An 18,081-nucleotide genomic window follows, 5' to 3' on the forward strand; every position below is an offset into this window, starting at 1 on the left:
TGGTATAGAAATTAACATTAAATTCTCTGGCAACAGATCTGGTAGACATTCCTGCAGTCAGCATGCCAATTACACGCTCCCTCAAAACTTCAGACATCTGTGGCATTGTGTTGTGTGACAAAACTGCACATTTTAGAGTGGCCTTTTATTGTCCCCCACACAAGGTGCACCTGTGTAATGATCATGCTTTTTAATCAGCTTCTTGATATGCCACACCCATCAGGTGGATGGATAATCTTAGCAAAGGAGAAATGCTGACTAGCAGGGAGGTAAACAAATGTGTGCACGTAATTTGAGAGAAATAAGCTTTTTGTGCATATGGAACATTTCTGGTATCATTTATTTCAGCTCATGAAACATGGGACCAACACTTTACATGTTGCGTTTTATATTTTTGTTCAGTATAAGTAAGCCTTAAAGCCTGTGATTTACCATCAGTCTAAGATTGAACACAAATCAAAAAATTACTAGCCTAAATTATTTGTCCATCTATTTAAAAACAAAGGGAAATACTGCATCTAAGAATCAATTCTACAATATAAAATAATTGGTCAAGTAAATATTGTATACTATTTGGGTGGACATAAAGAGGCGATGGAGTTTGACACCGATAGATGAAAATTATTCAACATTTGTCAAACCATTTTTTTAAAAAACAACCCAATTTGGTGTTCAAATAGCTAGATATACATGTACAATTGTATGTTTAAGTAAAGCAACGACATAAGTTACTAAATAATATTTACATATATACAACATTTACGCCACAGTGGCCACATGTAACTCTGTTCAGCCTTCACTTGATTGAGGGGGACCTCTGTTCTATCTTTGACCATGCCATCACAGCCTGGGACCTCTCTCCCTTCTCTCTTCTATACTCCTCTGCTCTGCTCTCCTCTCATTACTTCAGTTTGAGGGCAATGTTCTTCCTGCGAGGGGTATCTTTTTGGACCTGACGAGCCCGCGTGCCGAAGCCCAGAGACTGTAGAGACTCAGTCATATACCTCTGGGTGGGAGAGACGCAAAGCATCACCAGCAGCTTCGCATCCCCACCTAGTGGAGAAGAGAGGGGAGAGAGAGAGGAGAATGGTTAGTCATTATCAACTGCAGTCAAGGAAAACAACAAACTGTGTGTGTGTGTGTGTGTGTGTGTGTGTGTGTGTGTGTGTGTGTGTGTGTGTGTGTGTGTGTGTGTGTGTGTGTGTACCGATGGCATCCTGCAGTAGGTGTGTGAGCTTGCTGTTTCTGTAGGGCACATGTGGCCGTTGCTCTGCCAGAGCTCCCAGTACGTCAGACAGAGCAGACAGACTGCGGTTTATACACGACGTCTCCCACAGGGCAGCGCCAGTCACCCCTGACATACCTACAGTTACACAAACACACGTCCAAACAGTTACACACACAGCATACACATAGTTATCCCCCCTACACCATCGGACAGAACACCGTTGCTACACAACAATCACAGACCATGGTGGATGAGTTTGGTGTGGTTTTCACGACTCACCCACACACTCGCTACCTGCAAGGTCCACCAGCTGTAGTTTGGTCCTGAAGGGAGCCTGGGTGGTGCTGGCTCTGGGGGAGGGGCAAGAGGAGTGAATGGGGGAGTGGCTGGGGGAGTGGTAGGGCGAGGAGGAGGAGCTAGCGGAACGCTCGTCCCCCGATTGGCGGGCCATTGGGTTGGCACGGCGACAGCGGGGGCTCCACCACTCCTTCTGGGCCTTGCGCTGCATGTCTTTCTTGACATTTTGCAACCTACGAGCTAGACAGCAAAGCACCACAGACACAGTCAATAAAAGAATATAGCAGCAAGATATCATGGCAAGAAATCAATCAATTAATAGCACTAAGACATTGTGTTAAGCTTGTCATTTTTCATTTGTCAGTAATCAGATATGTTTGCGTGTGTGTCTCACCCAGGGCCAGTGCATTGGGGCTCTTGGAGGAGACAGTAAGGGTTACTATGAGATGAGAGCGTGAGGAGTCTCTGTGGACCAGTGTAGGGCAGCGAGCCCTCAACCTCAGAACAGAACTGATCAGCTGCATCACATCTGCTGAGCTTCTCACCAACCTGGGAGGAGAACACAGTCAGCAATACAGTACTTCAACTCACATAAATCTCACACACACACAAACTGTCACTATTCTATTACCAATCCAATAGATATGTCTCTGTACATAATTACTCACTCAATTAAATCACACACACACAGTAAAGGACTACTCACACATAGGAGAGTAAGGGCACCTCGCTGGTCCCTGTGCTGGTAGTGATGACGTCTCTCTTGGCGCCCATGGCAACCCCGTCCTCGTCTTTAGCCAGCAGATCCAACACCTCGTTGTTGTATACCTCCACCACAGACACCTCCACCGTGTGACTCTCAGCAGGTTTCTCCGATATCAGTCTGTCAGATAGCACACACGCATACAAAAATAAACAAGATAAAAATAAACAAGTATAAACATGCATGCATCCATGCACAAGTATAGCTCATTCTCTCATCACCCTAACCCTAGTATAAACACCAAACTTTTTATTCCCTCCCTCCCTCCCACCTGAAGAGTTCAGTGGCTGCTTTGGGAATAACGCCTTGCCGGGCCTCCCCCTGTGGTCCTGAGGGGTCCTCAGCCTGGGAGCCGATCATGGTGTGTGTCTTCCCACTGCCTGTCTGTCCGTACGCCATGATGCACACGTTATACCTGACCGAACAATAGGAGAATCAGTCTGTGAAATACAGACTTGCTGTTTCTATTAACTTAGTTGTTTGTTATTCAGATGTCGTCTCACTGGATTTATTTCCTCATTCTGCTTCGCTCTATTTAATAACGTTTCACATTGTCGGCTTTGCCTCTGGTCCTGATCCAACGGAGCATTCAATCACAACACTAATTTTCTGAGGCAATCATCTCTACTGTAAATAGGAGGTACACAGAGATGGCTTTTTTTTATATTTTAGAAATTCTGAGATGCTGTGAGGAAGGCAATAGAATTACATTAGCGATCAGTGTTTCCCCTTAGCAGCACAAGGTCATATTAACTCACCCGTCCAGCAGAGATGTGAGGAGAGGCTTCACTTCCTCAAACACGACATCCTGGGAGTCCTCAGGACCATGCACCCTGTCAATCACATCACCATGGAAACACATGTTTGATAAGCTTCATACATCTGAAGCTGTGACACATACTACAATACAACTGCTGACAGAATGTAAATATAGAATAGCAACAATAATCAAAGGAAAGTTATTATTATGTTATAATACCTCTCAAACTCAAACATCTTGTTCAGCCCCGGGTTCCCCATTCTAGTACAATTCACAACAACTGTATCCTGGAAAACAGGTAAAACAACATAAATGAAATAGGTGAGGCAGGCAGGTGATTTCAGAATGACTCATTCAACCCATTCACAGACCTAACAATAAATAACACCTTAAAACTGCATGTACTCACATCATTAACTGCCTGAACCACCTCTTCTGTTGTAGCAGGCCTGAACAGAAAACAATCATGACTATTATAAAACTGTACAGTTCTAAATTGTTGTTACTAAGAGGATGTTAAATGCACCAATTAAAGGGATACTTCAGGATTTTGGCAATGAAGCCCTTTATCTACTTTTTTTACCCCTCCACCACCTCTCTTCGGAGGACAAATATCTTATTTTTTTTACAGATTTTTTGCTACACATACTGTAAATTCCTGACTATAAGCCGCAACTTTTTTCCCAGGCTTTGAACCTCGCGGCTTAAACAATGACGCGGCTAACATATGGATTTTTCCCGCTTTCAATTATTTTTTTTCAAAAAAACATTCTGTGACGTGCTCAGTTTTTTGGCGGCATGAAGCTTTCATTAGACCAATGAAATTGCCGAACGGGTTAAGGTCAAACAACTTTTTTGTTTACTGTTTAGATTAAATCGAGCGCTCTCAAACTTCCCATCATTCTGATTACGGTAGTCATTTTGTCACCCTCATCATGTCAAAGACACGGAGAAATGCATATGATGCAGCTTTCAAGTTGAAGGCGATTGATCTGGCTGTTAGAAAAGGAAATAGAGCTTCTGCACGGGAGCTTGGTCTTAATGAGTCGATGATAAGACGTTGGAAACAGCAGAGTGAGGAATTGACTCAGTGCAAAAAGACAACTAAAGCTTACTGCTAATTTTTTATTTTTTGTTACAAGCCGTGTTTCGTTAAAGCCTATTTATTTTTGTTACAAGCCGTGTTTCGTTAAAGCCTGTGTAAAGTTAATTTGTTTCAATGTACCGGTAGGCACCTGCGGCTTATAGACATGTGCGGCTTATTTATGTTCAAAATATATATATTTTTTAAATTCAGTGGGTGCGGCTTATATTCAGGTGCGCTTAATAGTCCGGAAATTACGGTACATACATGTTACATACACATTTTTACATACATGGTACTTTTATATAAAGCAGTCACATAAGAATAATACATTACCAAACAAACTATTTAATCCCAGCCCTCAGCCACTCTCAGCCCATCCCACCTATCACCATAGACCACCCTGGTTTGGTTTCCATGTCTCATATATTTTTAAATTGTGCTGTGATGTTTTACAACATTTTTTAACCTTTCTAATCATATATTATCTACAGATTGTGAGCTAAAGATGAAAACCTTTCCTACGAGTATTATTATATTATTTATTGACTGACTATGGCTTTCCAAATCGCCCATCACTGCTATTTGTAAGGTTAATTTTAAGTGCATGTTATGATTTTTTAACCATTCCTGAACCTGTGACCAGAAACCGGCCCTTCATCTACTTCCCCAGAGGCAGATGAACTAGTGGATACCATTTTTATGTCTCTGTGTCCAGTGTGAAGGTAGTATGCTAGTACAAACCCATAGACTTCCAGTCATTGCACTAGCGCTAATTAGCATTGTCTCGAGAAATTACATCTAACTTCCTTCATACAGAACACAGAGACATAGAAATGGTATCCACAAGTTCATCTGACTGCAGGGAAGCAGATAAAGGGCCTCATTGCCGAAATCCCAAAGTATCCCTTTAAAATGTACAGTACTGGTCAAAAATATATTATCTGACCAACTTACCCTATTGCTAATGTTGATCCCTGGCCATCGTCAAAGGGAAGGACTGGACGCACTCTGCAGTGGACCCTGATGTTCCCCCGCAGCTCCTGAAGAGCAACAATAAGAGAGAAAGAGAGAATGAGAGAAAGAGAGAAAGACAGAGACGGAAAAGAATGGCAGTCAATGTAGACTATTAAAATGTAGTCAAGATCCTCACCACCAAGGTGTTGTGAAGTATCTTCCTCCTCTCCCTCTCAGTCCTGCTCCGCTCCTTCTCCTCCTGTAGCGAGCGCTCTAGAGCCTCCATCTGAGCCTGCAAACCTGAGGACAGATACACAGAGAATAAGATAATAATAGCAGCACCATCACATATAATAACCAAATTATGAGGGCTTTTTTGTTATTGCTTCAATGGTGTTACACAAACCGTGACAGTAACATCATGCATGTGCCAGGCTAAGCCACTAAATGCAATGTCATGCCATGAGAAACACAAATAATTGTGCCTAGTCCAGGTAATACCTTTAGACCCAAGTCCTTAATCTCAGTGGAAACATGGACACACCCACTCATACACTCACACGCTCTGTGATGAAGCAATCAAAGCCATATAAGAACTCCTGGAATCCTCTGGACGACATGACATACAACCTGACATCAAACAAGTGAATGGTGAACTCTAGTCTCAAGAGCCAGACCTCCTCACTATTCATTACTATTACATGTAACTAACCTCCTCTTAGAGAATGCAAACTACAATTACAACAAGCAGGGTAAGAGCTAAGGAAAGAGATCCTCTCCTGTTGCCAATGGTTATTGTATTTGACCTGTCCTGTTCAAGAGCTAAGACTTAAGCCTCAGGGGTTATATGTGTGCTCATTGTGCCGGACTTACAGGGACAGTTGATGGATTAATCTAAGTCATTGTTTTGATAGAAGGCTGGGTTGCTCAACCATCTGACGTCCTTCCTGAATGAAGGGTAGCTGGAGATGCAACTGCAGGGTCCACTTTATTTTTAAACAGAGTATTCGCAAAAGCGAAATATTAATCCATTATCTATAAATGACATGAATAATGCTTCATAAATTGCAATAAATCCTACTGGTTCATAAATACAATATTTGTGCCTACATTGACCTTTTCTCCAAAAGCGGACTGATTTAGGATCAGCACTACTGCCTTAGATATACATGAACTATTTCAAGCCAAACAAGAAAACTGACCCAGGACCTGTGGTAAACGAAACCAATAGGGTCAGGTATATATAGTCTAGGGGCTTTTCCCACAGGCCCAACAGACAGCCAGGTTTAACCAAGTGACGTGGGATAAGTTCCTCGAGCTTGTCACCATGGCGACCAGGTGACGCAGAGGACAGGTCACACAACCTTTCCGAACCTCGCTGACAGAGTCGTATTGGAGGGCTGGGTGAAGGAGGGGTTAGAGGGGGAGAGAGGATTATCCCCAAGGCAACCAACCTCTTAACATACAGCCTAGGGGCATGGTAAATAAGATACTTGAGAATGGGAGAAAGACAGAGAGAGAGGGAGACATAGAGAGACTATGTACAGACTAAGTGAGCATAGCCTTGCTATTGAGAAAGGCCGCTGTAGGCAGACCTGGCTCTCAAGAGAAGACAGGCTATGTGCACTCTGCCCACAAAATGAGGTGGAAACTGAGCTGCACTTCCTAACCTGCCAAATGTATGACCATATTAGAGACACATATTTCCCTCAGATTACACAGATCCACAAAGAATACGAAAACAAACCCGATTTTGATCAACTTCCATATCTACTGGGTGAAATACCACAGTGTGCCATCACAGCAGAAAGATTTGTGACCTGTTGCCACAAGAAAAGGTCAACCAGTGAAGAACAAACACCATTGTAAATACAACCCATATTTATGTTTATTTATTTTCCCTTTTGTACTTTAACCATTTGTACATTGTTACAACACTGTATATAGACATAATATGACATTTGTAATGTCTTTATTCTTTTGAAACTTCTGTGAGTGTAATGTTAACTGTTCATTTTTATTGTTTATTTCACTTTTGTATATTATCTACCTCACTTGCTTTGGCAATGTTAACATATGTTTCCCATGCCAATAAAGGCTCTTGAATTGAATTGAATTGAGAGAGAGAGAGGCAAGAGAAAGGGAGTGAGAGAGAGAGAGAGAGAGGCAAGAGAGAAACAGACAGAGAGAAGCAGAAGTACAAGGAGATAAGTGTGACACACATTGATTGAGTGATATCATAAATCTGACCACAGGTAGTCTACTCACTGTGCACATCATTGCCATGGTGGCCCTGGAGGGCGAAGCTGGCTTGGCCGACTTGTTCCAGCAGCAGCCTGCTCTGGTTCTCCAACTCAGTGGCGAAGTTCACATACACCGCAAACACCTCTCTCAGGTCCTGCTTCAAAATCTAGAATAACACACAAATAATACCATGAATGTGTGTTCGTGTGTGTTCAGGTCATCAATGACTCTAGTACAGTATTTCAACCTATATACACTACCATTCAAACGTTTGGGGTCACTTAGAAATGTCCTTGTTTTTGAAAGAAAAGCAGAAAAAAATTGTCCATTAAAATAACATCAGTGTACTACTCCCTTCACAGAACAGCGCAAACTGACTCTAACCAGAATAGAAAGAGCACAACTGAGAAAGTGGACAAGTACATGAGAGTGTCTAGTTTGAGAAACAGACGCCTCACAAGTCCTCAACCGGCAGCTTCATTAAATAGTACCCGCAAAACACAGGTCTCAACATCAACAGTGAAGAGGTGACTCTGGGATGCTGGCCTTCTAGGCAGAGTTGCAAAGAAATAAAAAGAAAAGATTAAGATGGGCAAAGGAACACAGACACTGGACAGAGGAAGATTGGAAAAAGTGTTATGGACAGACAAATATAAGTTTGAGGTGTTCGGATCACAAAGAAGAACATTCGTGAGACGCAGAAAAAAATGAAAAGATGCTGGAGGAGTGCTTGACGCCATCTGTCAAGCATGGTGGAGGCAATGTGATGGTCTGGGGGTGCTTTGTGTACAGGGTAAAGGGGATCTTGAAGAAGGAAGGCTATCACTCCATTTTGCAACACCATGCCATACCCTGTAGACGGCGCTTAATTGGAGCCAATTTCCTCCTACAACAGGACAATGACCCAAAGCACAGCTCCAAACTATGCAAGAACTATTTAGGGAAGAAGCAGTTAGCTGGTATTCTGTCTATAATGGAGCAGCCAGCACAGTCACCAGATCTCAACCCAATTGAGCTGTTGTGGGAGCAGCTTGACCGTATGGTATACGAAACCCCAATGGACACCATGTTGGCCTTCCTCTGAACTAAACCAAACAAAAGAATACAGCTGTGTAACTCTGGGGTTGTATGTACCTGAACTTCAGACAGGAGTTTGGCCAGGGCAGACTGGGTGCTTTGCTGCACAACTCTCTGGTGTTGCCAACGCTTCTGGGCTTCTGCTTCTGCCTCTTCCGCATGATCCCGACGAAGTTTCCCCAGACACTGGAGAGGGAGAACAGGGCAAGGGGGAACCACCATTACCAAGTCATACAGTAACAAGTCACCATTTTGACATCCAAAACCCACTTTTTGGTCCAGGAAGGACGTGGTAGATAAAAAACATTACCAGCAACTCAGTGTTCATTTTATGCCTCCATACTGTGCCCAATTGGAGCTATCCATGAAGTGAACATTGACAGGAAACGTGTTAAACAAGTAAAAATAACATGTTTACATATTGCTTTTAATTAATTCTAATTAAATTCTGCAGACAGTAAGCTTATCCATCTGTGGTACCCAATTATGTGCTTAAATTGGGTACCACGGCCTTTGCTTGGCTACCTACACAACGGGCACTGATTGGGGTGTTAAAATAGCACAGTACATTAACATGTATTCTCCAATGACTCAACTCACATCGGCGAGCCTCAGGTGAAGAATGGCATTTTCAGTCTCCAACTCCAGAATGCGTTCTTCTTTGCTCTAGAAACGTTCGGGACAGATTAGCCAACGCTGCAAGTTTGACGCTGTAAAGTCAGTGATGTTCATCTGATTCCATTTAAACTCCTTTACTAAACATACATAAATAAAACAGGGCTTGTAATGAATCGAATAGTTATTATAGATTACTAACTAAACGATAAACAATTATTCTCACAAAGTAACAACTAAGCCTACCTAACCGACAGTCGTTTTAGCTTCACCTGTCATACCTGTTGAATTTACAATAAATAAAAAAATAGACATACCCGCAGTTTGTGCTCCAAAAGGTGAACTTGGTGCGCAAATATCTGGTCTCGGTTTATGAAGAGTGGCATTTTAATCAAGGAAAGAAAACAATAAAAAAAGTACAGTAAAGAATATTATGCGACTGGGCTGTCAGCCTGCGTTTTTTCAGGTCAGATAATGCGATTACGCACGCACAACACTCTCCAAGCAGCTCTCCATCCGCGTGCATTTAGATGGCGTCCACTTGTCCTGAGACGTGCGTTCGTAATGGTGCCATGGGCTTTTGACAGGCTGTAGAGAAATATCAGCAACAGTATTTGAATGTGAACATTTGGTGGGTAGTATATATCCCTTGGGTTTGATCATTTTGCTCTCGCATGTCAAAGTCTGAATTTATGGATTAATGATAATCCTAAATCCTAAATCCTGCTGGCACAATTGAGTCTTGTATCCTGCATCTCAAGGACTGCGGTGAATTGAGCCGACATTCGCAAAACGAAGTCAAGCCACCGCACTTCAGTTTCCGCCTGAATTTGGTGCGCAAACGCACAACACTTTTCTGTGGATGCACTCTCATGCACAGATACGAGACGATAGCTACAAAGTTGTTATATTACAGTGAACTTTGATGACCCCTATGTAAAAATAATACAATCCCTAAAAATGGCTGGTATACTTTATTTGTATGTGTGCCAGTAGAAGTTAATTAATCCAGCGTGATGACTATTGCATACCATAAAATGCCAATTGTATGCCATTTTAAAGATGTTTTGTGACGTGTGCCACTAGTAGATAAATACTTCTTTGTCCTATTATAGTGAACTTTTAGGTATTGTAATTCAATTTTAACGCAGTAAAAATGGATGGAAAACACTTTGTGTGCTACAAGTAGATCGATAATCCATTATTATTAACATTGCAAAGCATAACATGCCCATATTAAGCCAGCTACAAGATTGGAAAAACACTATATACTGTGTATTGGATCTGGCATAATATGGGCATGTTATGCTTTGCAGTATTCATGCCAATGGATTACTGGACCCCAACGTCTCTGTCTACCAGCCCCTCAAAAAGTGAACGCTCCTTCCATCCTCTTCTGTTTTTTTTTCAAGCTCACCTCCAGATCTGCTTGTCATGTCTGCGGCTGAGAACTTTTTTTGTGGCACACATCTCAAAATATGTTTGGCAGCCATTTTGACAGATTTCTTTTTTACATAAGGTTCATCAAAGTTCACTGTAATATTACTACTTAAAAAAATAAAGATAAAGAATACTGGTAGAGACATGGTAAATTTAGTTATTTATTAACACTTAAAAAATATATACTACCTTTCAAAAGTTTGGGGTCACTTAGAAATGTCCTTGTTTTCCATGAAAACATACATGAAATGAGTTGCAAAATTAATAGGAAATATAGTTAAGACGTTGACAAGGTTAGAAATAATGATTTTTAATTGAAATAATAATTGTGTCCTTCAAACTTTGCTTTCGTCAAAGAATCCTCCATTTGCAGCAATTCCAGCCTTGCAGACCTTTGGCATTCTAGTTGTAAATTTGTTGAGGTAATCTGAAGAGATTTCACCACATGCTTCCTGAAGCACCTCCCACAAGTTCGATTGGCTTGATGGGCACATCTTACGTACGGTCAAGCTGCTCCCACAACAGCTCAATAGGGTCGAGATCTGGTGACTGTGCTGGCCACTCCATTAGACAGAATACCAGCTGACTGCTTCTTCCCTAAATAGTTATTACCCAGTTTGGAGCTGTGCTTTGGGTCATTGTCCTGTTGTAGGAGGAAATTGGCTCCAATTAAGCTTTGTCCACAGGGTATGGCATGGCGTTGCAAAATGGAGTGATAGCCTTCCTTCTTCAAGATCCCTTTTACCCTGTACAAATCTCCCACTTCACCACCCCCAAAGCACCCTCAGGCCATCACGTTACATCCCCCATGCTTGACAGATGGCGTCAAGCATTCCTCCAGCATCTTTTCATTTTTTCTGCGTCTCACGAATGTTCTTCTTTATGATCCGAACTCCTCAGAATTGTCTGTCCATAACACTTTTTTACAATCTTCCTCTGTCCAGTGTCTGTGTTCTTTTGCCCATCTTAATCTTTTCTTTTTATTAGCCAGTCTGAGATATGGCTTTTTCTTTGCAACTCTACCTAGAAGGCCAGCATCCCTGTGTCGCCTCTTCACTGTTGACATTGAGACTGGTGTTTTGCGGGTACTATTTAATGAAGCTGCCAGTTGAGGACTTGTGAGGTGTCTGTTTCTCAAACTAGACATTTTAATGTAATTGGCCACTTGCTCAGTTGTGCACCGGGGCCTCCCACTACTCTTTCTATTCTGGTTAGAGCCAGTTTGCGCTGTTCTGTGAAGGGAGTAGTACACAGCGTTGTACGGGATCTTCAGTTTCTTGGCAATTTCTCGCATGGAATAGCCTTAATTTCTCAGAACAAGAATAGACTGGGCCTCTGTACGCCTGTGTAGATATTCCATAAAAAATCATCAATTTCCAGCTACAATAGTAATTTACAACATTAACAATGTCTACACATCTGATGAAATTGATGTTATTTTAATCGACAAAAAAAATGGTTTTCTTTCAAAAACAAGGACATTTCTAAGTGACCCCCAACTTTTGAACGGTAGTGTATATATAATCTAATTCAAAAAGGCACTTGCACATCTGAGCTATCTTTTTTTGCAGGTGCATGGTAACAGTTGAATAAGATGAGAAAAAAAGAAGAAACCAACACACTGCTCTTGCTAGTATCACTGCTTTTAATAATCTTTACGTATCGGCCTCAAGGCCTTCATCAGAGTTTTTTTAAATTAGCACCCTTACAGTGAACGCTCTTCACAGGCGGAAGGGGAGGACCATCCTCCTCAGTGAATTTCATAAAAATGTAAATTGTAAAACATTGAAAAAGTTATCTTTTTTAGATAAAACTATGCTAAATATATTCACATCAACAAATAATTGATTAAAACACACTGTTTTGCAATGAAGGTCTAGAGTAGCCTCAACAGTACTCTGTAGGGTAGCACTATGGTGTAGCCCGAGGACAGCTAGCCTCCATCCTCCTCTTGGTATATTGACTTCAATACAAAACCTAGGAGGCTCTTGATTCTCACCCCCTTCTACAGACTTGCACAGTAATTATGTCAACTTCCGGAGGACGTCCCCCAACCTATCAGAGCTCTTGCAGCATGAACTGACATATTGTCCACCCAATCAAAGGATCAGAGAATTAATCTAGTACTGAAAGCATAAGCTACCACTAGTTAGCACTGCAGTGCATAAAATGTGGTGAGTAGTTGACTCAAAGAGAGAGAAAGACAATAGTTTAATAGTTTGAACAATGTATTTATTCAAACATGAAGGAGAAGCAAGAGAGAGAGTGTCATTTTTTCACTTTCAGTTTCGCTTACTTAGCTGGCTAGTTTAGTTACTCAAACACCCGGCTCAAACAGAGTCATGCTATGTTAGCTAGCTGGCTATGACTATCCAACACAACATTGGAACTCTTCCAAGTCAAGATAAGCTTTTGGTTTTATTAGTTTATTGCCACTGGGGCCCGCCTGTGTAACTACTTACTGACTATACACTGTAACGTTACTGCATGATTGTAGCGGGTTTACTAACGCATTAGTTCTATTAGCTATGTTGACCAGGACATTACTTTAGCTAATATGGGGACAATGATGTAGGCTGTGTGTAGCGGTTATGACATGGTTTGGAAAGGTTTTTTCACCTGGTCACATGCAGCTGATGTGTTGTTCATTGAAGTCCACAAACGAAGGGAAAAGGTGAAAGGAGGAGAGTGCATAGAGGCTAGAATGAATACAACGTGGCTGCTATGAATGTGAACTGTGTTTATGCGTGATCAGGGATGTATTCATTCCCACCGATTAAAAATGTTTCTTAAACGGAAGCAAACAAAAAGGGGATAAAATACCTGAATTTGTCCAATAGAAACTCTTGATTGCAACTGTTGGATTAATGATTACACCCTAGATAAGGTTGATGCAGGCAAGAGTGTGCAAGGCGGTATTGAATGTGTCACTGTCTGTCCACGTGTCACTGTCTGTCATCTCAAATTCTTCTCTTTACCTGTGTACACCTATGTTGTAAACTTTTATTCATAGGCTAGGTTGTAGCAACATCATGATGGGTATAGGGAACATTTGAGTATCATGTAGTAGCCTAAACCTATCAATGTTACATTGAACTGGGTGAATGGAATATGAATAACAGTCATCCAACATGTTGTAATAGAAACGCAATGCTCATGAAAAAAATCTTCCTCCCTCATCATAAATGGCACTGACCGCCACTGCACCCTTATGTAGACATAGATCCACCCACATCCGTTCAATGCATCGAATGGGGTTGGAGTCGAGGGAAAATAAGTAAGTGTTACCAAATATAAAAATGTGCATTTCAGAAGTATTCTAATAAAGTGTGTATATAACGTCTGTATATAAAACGTACACGTCTGTAAAACCACATTGGGCACAAAGCAAGAAAAACGCAATTGTAATCTGAAGTGGAGGCATTAATTCATGTTCACATTTACAACATAACATACATCTGCATTTCATCATTAAGACCTTTAGGAAATAATGTCTGGAGGGTGAAAAAACAAAAACAGTATATTTTGTTCAGAGCATTATTTATATCACCTCCCCTATCTGATATCTTAACTTTCTCTATGCCACAAAATCTAAAGGTAGAAATGTCATGCTTTTGGTAATTAAAATGTACGACTGTCGTTTCTCCTGATTGAAATGTTATGTTCACTAATTATCTGTTTGAGAGAACGAGAGGTTTTACCTACATAACACAGCCCACGTGGACATTTAATCATGTAGATGACATGGGTGGTGGTGCACGTAATAATGCCATTTATTTGGGACCGATTTCCTGTTTGTGGGTGGCAGAAATGTTTACACTGTGAGCAACCTCTGCATTTATAGCTGCCATTCGGAAGAGGGCGTAAAAGAGCCTGGCACTTTTTCTTTTGTGGCTGGCAGCTTCATAAAACATTGTACCCAATGCTTTATGAAAACTTGCTTGATGGGTCGATGTCCTCATTGTGGTTTTACAGACGTGTTTAATACGTTTTATGTACACACTTCATTAGAATATTTATGAAATGCATTGTTATATTCGGTAACATTTACTTATTTTCCCTCGACTCCAACCCCATTCGATGCATTGAACGGATGTGGGTGGAGCTGTCTACATAAGGGTGCTAATTTAAAAAAAAATCACAAAATCTCTGCCGAAGGCCCTGAGGCCGAAACGTAAAGCTTATTAGAGCAGTGATACTAGCAAGAGCAGTGTGCGGGTTTCTTATTTTTTTATTAAAAAATATATAATCTAATGAAATACAATGAAAAACATATCAAGCTCACTCAGATCTTGCTGTGTGTGTGTACTATGATTGTATGTCATGACCGTAAACACGTCTTGCTTTCACAATTTAACATTTGCTAAAACAGCACCCCCGGCTGGCTACTGCAGCCTCTGCAGTCTCACTCTACCCGTGATATCAGTGATTCTTGATAAAGCAATAAAATGAAATAAACGATTTGGTATCGTGGAAGATTGAATAAGTGTGCTTGGAACGATTTGTAGCTATCGTCTCTATCTACAAGCAATTCGCTACACTCGCTTGAACATCTACTAACCATGTGTATGTGACAAATACAATGATATATCTGTGCTGAGAATGCGTCACACTAAGTTTCCCTACTCGTTACCGTAAAGTGTTGTGTATTCGCGCATCCTAATTGAGGCAACTAACGCGCGAATTGCTGACTGCAATATCACAAGGGGCATCACTGGCAACAATATTATTTGATATTTTATACGTACAGCAGCTCTAGAATCTAGATTAAAAGTGCAATAGTAGCCTACATTAAAGAATGGTTTCAATCGCATGTGCACAACATTCACCTTCGTGCACTATCGCCTAGCCTCCACACAGCTAGGGGTGGCATTTTCCGAGATTACATCCTCTGAGTCGCAGAAACCCCAAGAATAATCATTATTGTACCCGCGGCAGGTCGTTTACTTTGGTGTTTTTTCTCACGAAATGACCAAATCTAAGGACAAGCGAGAGAAAGTCAGCGTAGCTAGCGAGGTAAAACACAAACTATTTGTAACTTGAAGGTTTCTTACGTGACGTGGAATAATGTTACGTTGCTCTGGAATTTGAAAGTTTAGCTAGCTAGCTAATCTAACAAGCTTCATTCAAACATTGGATACCATGCGTGAGCTCACCTTAGCCAGAGAGGAAGAGGCGAAGTATATTGCTACCATATTAGGGAGCCACGTTTGCCATAATTCACAGGTGTCACCCAATGTTATGGCCAGAGATATTTAATAGTTTATATGTCCCCTACACAGATTGATCGTGTTGAGGAGCGACGGTTGCGATGTCACGATAGTATCGAGAGGGCAGAGTTCAGACGGCGGCGCGAGGAGCTCTCGGATCAAGACAGGTGATGATTATGATGACAACGATGATAATGGTGATGAAAGCACAATTCCTAATCTCCCTCTATTCGACAGACAATCGCTGGAGGATGAAATGACGATAATGAACGAAAGGATGCAAAAGTATGGTAAGGAAAGCGTTTGTTTCATGGAAAATGTTATACACAATTCAAATAGTGGAATTGTAGTATAAGTGTTATTGTGAAACTGGATCCTGAATGAATGGTGTGTGTTGTACATTGTGGACTGACACTTGTTCCCTCTCATTTAGATAAAGAGCTGGAGGTGTTGAGAGGAGAGAACAGGAGGAATATGATGCTCTCTGTTGCTCTATTGGCCGTCAGTGCTCTCTTCTACTACGCCTTTATCCACTACTGAATAAGAATGAGCTCATTTTAGCACAGTTGACTGTGTTATGTTACATCTTCATCAGGCCCAAATACTGCTTTGGCAGCTAAAAGCCTTAAGGCAGCCATTTGTGCGAATTATATGGTGACATTCTGGGGTATCTATTTTTGTCACTTAACCTTCTATATTTACACCTGCTTGCGAGTGTTCAAATTTTTTTTATGGGACAAGTAGTAAAGACATGTCATTAACCAGTCATTTTTTTTGTATTACCTTTTTAATTTGGCATGAACACAAGTCATCTTATTGTCAAACAAATCAGTTAAAAAAGTAGGCTACCTGCGCATGTTCATCCACTCCAAAATAATTCCTGCATCCAAACTGTGCACTCCTGTCATTTGATGAATGGAAAGTGAAATCTGTTACAAAACACCAAAAAGTATAATGACATTTGGCAATTGTCATTGGGTCTACACTCTTGTAGCCTGAATTGATGTGTCTTGCTGACAAAATGACATTTTCTGTAGAAAGAGAAGTCGGGACACTTGAAACGGGGATGAAATATGTAACAGTCCCGGATGACAAGTGCCGCCATATGGGGGGGGATAAAAAAACAACATAATACAGAGGTGGGGGTGTTTGTTTCATGTGGGATAAGCTTTTATTTTCATATTTACCACTATAGCAGTATACATTTCATTTTAAACAGATAGTATAATGGGTAAATTAGCGTTATTTGAGACCCCCCCCCAAAGTTATGACTTGTTTAATTTAGGGGGGCTCATATCTCTTTCAGGAGGGTTTATGCCCAATTGTAATTCACACTCTGCTCACAGGTACCTCTGCTCTGTCAAGCATTGGTACTCAAATTGCCTAATTTGTTGAGCCACTACAAATTGGATGTTCGTTGCGAAGTCATCCACATCATCATCAACTCCTGGGCTGAGCTTTGCTTTCCCCATCATACAGACTGTGGTATACTTTTACTACACTTCAATGGTTACTGATGGTCTCTTAAGGACCACTCATGAAAGCAAAATCATGCACAATGCTTATGTAAATCATGAACTCTTCATCAAGCGTGACAGAGTATACAATTCTTCCTTTGACTTCATTGCACTTTGTGCTCCTGTGTTGTGCTATGATGAGGGTATGAAGACACTGTACTTCTCAATGGGTTTACATAGTGCACCTTGGGATTGTGTTCTCAGACTGTTGCCAAAATGATGCTTTAGTTCTCATTGTGGTCAATAACCACCATGCCTTTGTCTGTTAGTTAAATCACCCAAACCTGAGAGACTGAGACTTGACTGGGCTTTATATCTGACATAATTTTGCAAGAGTCTGTATTTACAAAGCAACTCTTGAGTATGAGCACTCCTACTAAGAGATGCTTTGTCAATATGGGCACAGGGCTACATATACTGTATACCATTAGAATAAGGAAGGGGTGTATATGTGTTTGTCCTCATCTTAATTCCAAGCCTTTGGTGCCAAAATTAATCTCCCCATGGCCTTTTTATTTGTTCAGGCATTGCATTTTTAGCAGTGCCTGTGCATCTAAATGGAATGAGAATGTGATTACTCATGCACACATTAAGGCCATCCTACCTGCAGACAGCTTCACATCATTTTGATCCCTCACCCGAGGCAACAAGTTTATATATATTTACTGTAAATTAATGAAGATAATTACATGCTTGGCATGTATGAACATTGTTCTTTTGTAATTATGTCTGAACATCCAAAAAACAAAATAAATGCATCTCTAAATCTGTTTTCTCTGCTTGACCATTCTATTGCTACTCAGAATCAACTATGACATAGAGACAAAGCTCTCTTCTACAAGCCTGTGATATAATGGATCATATGTATCATGATGCATAGTAGGATAAC

At 41.0% G+C, this 18,081-nt stretch overlaps 2 protein-coding genes across 2 annotated transcripts; one reads left to right on the forward strand and one right to left on the reverse strand.

Moving 5' to 3' along the window:
* Nucleotides 1-321: 321 nt before the first annotated feature.
* On the reverse strand, nt 322-15,735 carry kif25 (kinesin family member 25). Its single transcript, XM_045720945.2, has 16 exons — nt 15,622-15,735; nt 9,343-9,613; nt 9,011-9,076; nt 8,468-8,596; nt 7,358-7,499; nt 5,286-5,389; nt 5,090-5,175; nt 3,458-3,497; nt 3,268-3,335; nt 3,047-3,121; nt 2,560-2,703; nt 2,232-2,408; nt 1,920-2,074; nt 1,508-1,765; nt 1,208-1,363; nt 322-1,053 (listed from the first exon to the last, which is right to left on the reverse strand). The coding sequence occupies exons 2-16, from the start codon at nt 9,409-9,411 to the stop codon at nt 902-904; spliced, it is 1,821 nt and encodes a 606-aa protein (XP_045576901.2). The 5' UTR covers nt 9,412-9,613; nt 15,622-15,735; the 3' UTR covers nt 322-901.
* On the forward strand, nt 15,128-17,962 carry ccdc167 (coiled-coil domain containing 167). The gene is made up of 4 exons (XM_014205668.3): nt 15,128-15,481; nt 15,748-15,842; nt 15,913-15,965; nt 16,109-17,962. The coding sequence occupies exons 1-4, from the start codon at nt 15,434-15,436 to the stop codon at nt 16,213-16,215; spliced, it is 303 nt and encodes a 100-aa protein (XP_014061143.1). The 5' UTR covers nt 15,128-15,433; the 3' UTR covers nt 16,216-17,962.
* Nucleotides 17,963-18,081: the final 119 nt, after the last annotated feature.

This window comes from Salmo salar, chromosome 06 (genome assembly GCF_965601325.2).
Source record: "Salmo salar chromosome 06, fSalSal1, whole genome shotgun sequence".
NCBI lineage: Eukaryota > Metazoa > Chordata > Actinopteri > Salmoniformes > Salmonidae > Salmo > Salmo salar.